At 41.0% G+C, this 8,048-nt stretch overlaps 1 protein-coding gene across 1 annotated transcript; it reads left to right on the forward strand.

Moving 5' to 3' along the window:
- Window positions 1-4,061: 4,061 nt before the first annotated feature.
- Window positions 4,062-8,045, forward strand: LOC147644866 (uncharacterized). Its single transcript, XM_086839919.1, has one exon. It carries the CDS (start codon window positions 5,448-5,450, stop codon window positions 7,920-7,922), a length of 2,475 nt encoding a protein of 824 aa, XP_086696045.1. The 5' UTR covers window positions 4,062-5,447; the 3' UTR covers window positions 7,923-8,045.
- Window positions 8,046-8,048: the final 3 nt, after the last annotated feature.

The following is an 8,048-nucleotide window of genomic DNA, read 5'->3' on the forward strand; positions in this document are numbered from 1 at the left end:
ACTGCGCGTTCAGTACGGTAAATTTTGACCTAGCTGACAAGATAAATAAGAGGAAAGGGCAGATTGAGAACCGGCAAGGCTTACTGCCCAGACTTTGATACCCTTTCAGAGTATTATAATATCAGTCAGAAGTTCGCATCGCAGTGAAGGAGTCACCTCCGACCACATAAACAACACATATTCTTGATCATCATCAACAACAGAGTCGATCTAGCCCTTTCCGTTTCTACGCAAACTTAGCTCTCAGTTTTGAAGCTAACTAAATGAAACTTGGTTTTCTATATACTGTCATTCATATGTATGTCGGAACGGGCGGGATCGGACGACGATATCATATTGTAGCATGCGTACATATGTATATACATACATATGAATAAGGCCTCGGAGCACAAACAGCAAATAATTCTTTTGGACAGATTCAATGCGGTTACTATGGACTCCGAATTGTGGACTCCAAACGCATGAACAATACTCCAATAAAGGGCGAACTAATGACGTGAAGAGCGTCTTTGTTACATAAGGAGAATAGAATTCCTTCGTCCACCTAGATCGGACACCTAGATCGTCAACATGAGAGATTCTTTCCAAAGCACAGTCGTTAAGAATATAAGTAGCAAACAGGGGAGGGACTCGCGAAAATGCTCTTGAGGTGTAAAGAGTTAGCGTGACACCACGAATGAAAGTTTTAAAGGTCCAATTGTAAGTCTGACTGCCTTGAACTATCCCTATACTGCACGCAAAGTTTAACGTCATTAGCATATATTAGTACTCTTGACTAGAACCAGCGGCATCTGTAAATAGCAGTGGACCAAGGTGGCTTCCTAGTGGAACGCCAGATAAAACGATTTCGTACTTCATGTTTTCTTTTGTTTTTCTAGTCTTATTACTTTATACTTATCCTTACTCTGGTTTTTTTTAAGAACCTGCGGCAGGTCATTGATAAACAGTGTATGGACCAAGGTGGCTACCTTGTGGGAAGCCAAATGTGACATTGGGGCTATTGGATAGAGCATTTTTGAACTGATCCTTTTGAGTCCTGTCACTAAGATAGATCGAAATCCACTTAAGAAGATCAGCAAGAAACCCTATAGAATCGAAGAGAGTGATTAACCGAGTCGAAAACTTTACTATAGTCCATGTAAATCCCATCGGTTTGTAGGCTACGTTGGAAGCCTCTAATGATAAATGAGTTAAGTTCCAAAAGATTAGTTGTGGTTGATCTTCGACTCATAAAACCATGCTGACATGGAGAAATAAAGGATCTTCATAAGTGTTGCAAGTGGAGAGTGATTACATTCTCGAAGAGCTTAGGTTTTGCCAATAACTTAGAGATACCCCAATAGTTACTGACATCCAAATTGCTACATTTTTTGTGAAGAGGATTAACAAAAGATTCCTTCTAAATAAGGGGGAATTCTGAGGATTCTAAAGATAAGGGAAACAACTTAAGAAGGGGAGACATAGAGCCTCGGCGCCATACCTTAGCACGCAGCCTGCTATTCCATCGGAACCTGGTGAATATATTGGCTTAACACGTTGAAGATCTAAAACAAAAGAGCTTTCGTTCAAGATGGGGCTGAAAATAAAGTTCGGACTGGGCGTAGCAAAAAAATATCTCTGACTTGAAGTGGTAGAGGGTGAATAAGTTGCATGAAAAAACTCCGCGAAAAGATCGGCAATGACCTGGTCAGAGTTTGCGATAGTATTCATAAATGTGTTAACAAAGTTATATATATAAAAACTAGTCAAATAATTTGTATAACACTGAACATTAAGCACGGTAACGTTAGACCGAGCGCTTAGATAAATATAGAGAACAGCGTGTAAACCAGTGAGTTTATATTTATTATAAAGTTTAGACTTCACATTTTTTTAGACGTGCTAGCTCTTTTTTGAACCAAGGCGGTTTGTTAGAGACCAATGGTTAGGTTACCGGAACACTTAACGAAAAGAATTAGTTCATGGCACTGTAATAAATGTCTATGGCGGTTGACTTGTCAGAACACTTGTACAGATCGGACCAATTAAATTCGGATATGGAAGTACTAAGCTTTTGGTGTCAGCTTTTCGAAAACAGCCGACTTTGTCAGCTTTTCGATTATGTTTAATTTATATGATACTAACCGAATCGAAAATTACTTCGAAAGCAAGATGGTAAGGATCTTCAGGCTGCTCAATAGAGGAACTCTACTAAGATTTAAGCGGTTTAATGAGCTATGCACATGGTTAACTAAATATAAAGACAAATCAAGCAAGCCATCTATGAGGTAATGTTGTGCCGCAGTCTGAAGGACATTTGACACACCATCAGAAGACTATCGAGCTCCAGGTATATTAAAGTCCCCCAGAGCCAGGAAACGGCTCGAATTGCCGAACGGTGTTTCCAAAGAGTTGGCTCTTCAGACGATGGAGGGATATACGAACAAGGAATATAAATAAAAAAACATGGAAATGATAGTTTCACATAGATAAATTCTATATCCGTAAAATCTTCAGACCCCACCAGTTTCGAGGTAAGGAGGGCGTCAACGGCAATTAAAACTCGACATCCTCGCTGGTAAAGCCAGTCTGATCTATGGATTGTGAACTTACCAGGAAGTATTTCGGAGCAGAGTATCTCTGGCTTCAACCAAGTTTAAGAAAACGCAATTACCTGGGATGTAACAGAAACTATCTAGTATTCTAATAGGAAAGATGGAATGAACAGGTTAGTTTTTTGCGACTGAATGTGGATACTTTTGCTTTTGCCGGCTTGGGTAGTTGTAATTCCACAGGCAGTGTTTTATTTTTTTTTAAGTCACGTACTCCTTAACTTCTACGTGCTCGGGTAAGAAGTCACTCGAGCAAATAGTATCAAAAAGTTTGAAGGAGACACTTATTTTAAATTATGAAATGTCTCTGGCATATGAAATTTTTAAATTTTTCCACCTTGACATTTTCGGCTTTGTATATAGGCTAGAACATTTTTCGATGTAAGATCAGGGGCAAGTCTCGAAACAAATATTAATATTGATGGTGGAACTGCTGTTAGGGTCTTACGTAACTTGTTGTTACTAACATCGACCGGGTTAATAATAATAATCCGCAGGTTAATGGACCCTTGGTCCTTATTTCGGTGGAATTAAGCGGCGTCAATGTTTCTGACACCGCAGCTGACGTTACGAATATTACTGGCGTAGCCAAGCGTAGAACTATGCTTGGTAAAACCTTTATTTATAACCCCATACATGGTGACGTGGAAAGTTCTGACTTGTTGAGTCAGCTCAATTTCTACGTACCAAGTAGAAATACTAGATTCTTAGTTTTGAGCCACTGACACTAGCCTCCATAGAATAGAATAGAATCTCTAATGTATATAGCCTTCCCAAACTAATTACTTTAATTCTAGCCCAGTTAGTACATATGCAGGCAAACAATCTGGAAGCTCGCCAGTAGTTAATTACCTCGTACTCTTTTCTATATTTCCTTTCGCGCCTACTAACACCTAACCCAACAGGCACGTGCTTGGCACCGTATGCATTAACGTCCATTACATTTATCTACACCCATGTACAGTTGTAGAGTCCGGAAAGAAATACCTCTACAAATATTTATAGTTTCGCATTCTTTTTTTATTTATCATCTTTCCAAGTGAACGGACGTGTTTTTTTCTTGCGCTCTCGTTTTGTGTTAAAGTTTCAATCTAACCACCGGGGTTAACTTAAATTTTCTAATTTGTGTTTATAACTTCCCGTTCACTTCGCGTGTGCATGCAGCTATCCTAATTTTGTGTATATAATTGGTTTTATTCTCCAATTTAGTTGTGCTGCTAGTGCTAGCTTTTGCATTTTTTGAATTCCTTTTTGTGCCTTCTTCGTTTAGCTTTTGTTTGCGCCGTCGCAACAGCTAAACGTTTCATCTATTTATCTCCCACGCTCTCCAACTCTCTCGCTTAAGTTGTGCCGCTGCACTTCTTATCTTATCTAATCTATTACGCTCTCCCGCTCTCTCGCTCTCGCTTCTTTCTTCATAACTCTGTTGTTCTTTTTTTTTCAATTGAAAGTACAGTGGTAAGTCGCTATAATGTCCTCAAACATTGTCTGTTCTGTTAAAACCTGCAAAAAGGCAATTGCTGCAGGTGACCTTACAATCGGCTGCTGGCTGTGCGACAACGTCATGCACGCCAAGTGTATTGGAGTTGCAGCTCGGACGGTGGACGATGTAAGGAAAAACATCGGCCTGCGTTACTGCTGTGAGGCCTGTCGCGATGTAGAAAGGGAAATGACGTCTTTCATGCGGCAAACCAAAAGCGGTTTTAAGGGCATTTTAACGAGTTTTCGTAAAACTCTTGATATGTTCTTGGCGCTGGACACCCAATTTAATAGCCTTACGCTATTAAATGAGTCTCCTAGGCGCAAAAAAACTGCTATTGGTGGGCAGCATGTAGACGGACCCCAACTACCCGCAACAGGCTCTCAGCAGCAGCCTCCCACGGCACAGCCCTCGACCTCAGCATTAATTCCAAGAGTGCTGAGATCGAGCGCTAGGAAAGATTCGGTATCCGAATGTGCAGCGGGAGTGTCCGTACCGCCGGTGATTTCTGTTGTATCCCCTGGGGGGTCGCAAATATTGACCCCTCAAAGTCCCGTGCACACACCATTATCTACCCAGGGTGTTAGGCCCGGAATACCGGCCGACAATGGCACGGCAGATAACCAATCTGCCTTGCCAAAAGCCCTTATAGCTGTTCCACCAACGAGACATATTTTTGTCTCGCGGCTCTCCCCTGATCAAACATCGGAAGATGTTCTCGCCTTTATACAAGGCAAAACCAGAGCCGAAAAAATTAAGATAAAGGTGGAAAAGTTTAAATTTTCTTACGCAAGGGACATTTCATCTTTCAAGATAAATGTCCCTAACGAGCTCTTTAACACTATTTGCTCTCCCAACTTCTGGCCAGAGTACATAGTTGTTAAGGAGTTCGAGGCGAAGAAAAAGAAAAAGCGGCCTGTAGGAATAACTCTTCCCAGGCCTGATGTTACCACTGCGCCTTCTACGTCTTCCAATCCCGACCCAAAAAACTAACCCACTCCTTAGGTATTTCCTATCAGAATGCAAGAGGCTTACGTAGTAAGCTTCCTAACTTGTATTCTGATAGCCTTTCGTTTGCATCTCAGGTTATTGTGCTCACAGAAACCTGGTTAAAGCCGGAGATTCTGAGCTCCGAAGTTTTTCCAGCTGTGTTCACGGTATATCGGCTAGATCGCCCTATCAGACGCGGGGGTGGAGTTCTTATAGCGGTGGACTCCTCACTCACGTCAGAATTATTAACCTTCGAGGAATGCAACGATGTTGAATTCCTCTGTGTGAAGCTATCTATCAAAGGTAGCTCAATTTTTATTACCTGTTCCTACATACCTCCACTGTCGGAACTTCCTATTTATTGGAATCACCTTTCCGCTATTCAGATGGTTTCCAGTAGACTTTTGGATAGAGACCAGTTGGTAGTTCTTGGAGATTTTAATATCCCTGGTGCTATTTGGTGCTCGAATAATTCCACCAATACTCTCAATACACCTACACAACATGACTTTATCGCTGGCTTGTTTGACATTTCGCTGTCTCAAGTCAACCATGTTCGAAATTCCTTACAGCGCTTGCTCGATCTTTGCTTCGTCTCTGATCCTGCGAGAGTCAGTTTAGCAAGGGTGGCGCCTCTGACGCAACCCGAAGATCCTTATCATCCAACTTTCGATGTGACTCTTGATATTGGGTGTGACGTACAGCATATTTCTGACCGTCCAGCCAATAAAGTCCTATGTTTTCGCAAAACGGACTTTGAACGGCTGAATAATTTTATAAACGAGTTCAATTGGTCCGATCTATACATGTGCACTGACATGGCAGTTGCCGTTGATATTTTTTACAGTGCCATGAATTCATTTTTTACTGAATGTGTTCCGTTATATTATCCGCCAAGCTCGAATAAACCGCCGTGGTTTACTAAAGAGTTGAGCCGACTTAAAAATAAAAAATCTAGACTGTATGCTAAATTTAAAATCACCGGTTCTCAATCTGCCCTTTCATTTTATTTATCAGCTCGGTCAAACTTTTCCGTGCTGAACGCGCAGTGTTACAAAAACTATTTAACTCGTTGTAGGGCCCAGTTCTCACAGGACCCAAAACAGTTTTATAATTTCGTTAACACTAAACGTAAACCTAAAACAAATCCTTCCTCGCTTTCATTTGAAAATACTACCGCAAATAATGATCAGGCAATAGCCGATCTATTTTCGCAGTTTTTTCAAACAACCTATTCTAGCTCTTCGTATATATACCAGACTTATTCCTACGACATACCCAAATCGAACTTAATTTTCTGTCCTAGCCTAAACGAAAGCTCTCTCCTTTTAGATCTTCATCGTGTCAAGCCAGTTTATTCGCCAGGTCCCGACGGAATTCCTGGCTGTGTGCTCAGGTATTGTGCCGACGCCCTGTGCTATCCCCTTCTGAAATTGTTTACCTTGTCCTTAGCAACCTCCCACTTTCCCATTATTTGGAAGGAATCGTTTATTATTCCTCTCCACAAAAAAGGTAGCAAATTGGATGCCAGCAATTATAGAGGAATCTCTAAGTTGTCGGCCATCCCAAAATTATTTGAAAATATTATCACCCCTCATTTACAGCACCTTTGTAGATCGGTTATTTCTCCATGTCAACATGGTTTTATTAAGCGAAGATCAACAACAACAAATCTTTTGGAGCTCTCTTCCTATATTATAAAGGGCTTCCATAATAATTGTCAGACAGATGTAATCTATACTGATTTCAGTAAAGCATTTGACTCTGTTAATCATTCTCTCCTCGTTAGAAAACTCGATTCAATGGGTTTTCCAAGTGATCTTCTTAATTGGATCTCTAGTTATTTGAATGGCAGGACGCAAAAGGTCCTCTTTAAGAATAATTTATCCAATATTCTAAGGGTTACATCTGGTGTCCCGCAAGGAAGCCATTTGGGACCCTTATTGTTTACATTGTTCATAAATGACCTGCCCAAAGTCTTGACTAACTCCAGAGTACTTATGTACGCGGATGACGTCAAGCTTTGCGTGCAATACAATGACGTTGCCTGCCAGTCGGATTTACAAACAGATCTTAATAATTTTCAAACTTGGTGCCGTGTAAACTTATTAAACTTAAATGGCTCGAAATGCAAGCTAATGACATTCTCTCGTGTCGCTCCTAAGCTTGCTACTTACACGCTGAACGGCTGCTCTTTGGAAAGAATTAATACAGTTGACGATTTGGGCGTCCGCTTGGACCCAAAACTTGACTTTATTGATCATATTTCGTCTATGGTGAATAGGGCCAGGGGTGTGCTTGGATTTATTAAACGGTGGTCGAAGGAATTCAATGACCCCTATGTTACTAAATCCTTATATACTTCCTTAGTTCGTCCTATCCTAGAATATGGATGCTGCGTTTGGAGCCCTCAGTACGGCGTCCATAGTAAACGCATTGAGTCGGTTCAAAAGAACTTTTTACTTTTCGCTCTACGCGGTTTAAATTGGGATGCAAACCAAAGATTACCTTCCTACTCTAGTAGACTCCTATTAATAAACTTGCCGTCCTTAGCCAATCGTAGAACGATGCTAGGGATAACCTTTATTTTTAACCTTATCCATGGTGATGTGGAAAGTGCTGACTTGTTGGGTCAGCTTAATTTCCATGTACCATGTAGAACCACTAGATCCTATATCCCATTAGTGTTGCGCCACTGTAGGACCTCCTTTGAACTGCATGAACCTTTTAGAGTGTTATGTGCAAATTATAATGATTTGTACACACTAATCTCTAACGTAGATTCCCTTCCCAAATTAAAATCTTTGATATTAACATACTTAGTAAGCATGCAAGCTAACAATCTGGCAGCACGCCGGTAGTCAATTTTCCTCGTATTCTGTCCTATATTTTCCATCGCGCCTACTAACACCTAACCCAAACAGGCACGTGCCTGGTGTCATACGGGCCACTTGTATGTACTGACCTTAGTGCATCAACGTCCAAGA

The sequence above is a fragment of the Drosophila serrata genome, unplaced genomic scaffold (genome assembly GCF_035046125.1).
Source record: "Drosophila serrata isolate PLE 108 unplaced genomic scaffold, ASM3504612v1 contig_82, whole genome shotgun sequence".
NCBI classification, from domain to species: domain Eukaryota; kingdom Metazoa; phylum Arthropoda; class Insecta; order Diptera; family Drosophilidae; genus Drosophila; species Drosophila serrata.

Coding starts and splice junctions, on each gene's coding strand:
- LOC147644866 (XM_086839919.1), top strand. CDS start 5,448: ATGGTTTCCAGTAGACTTTTGGATAGAGACCAGTTGGTAGTTCTTGGA.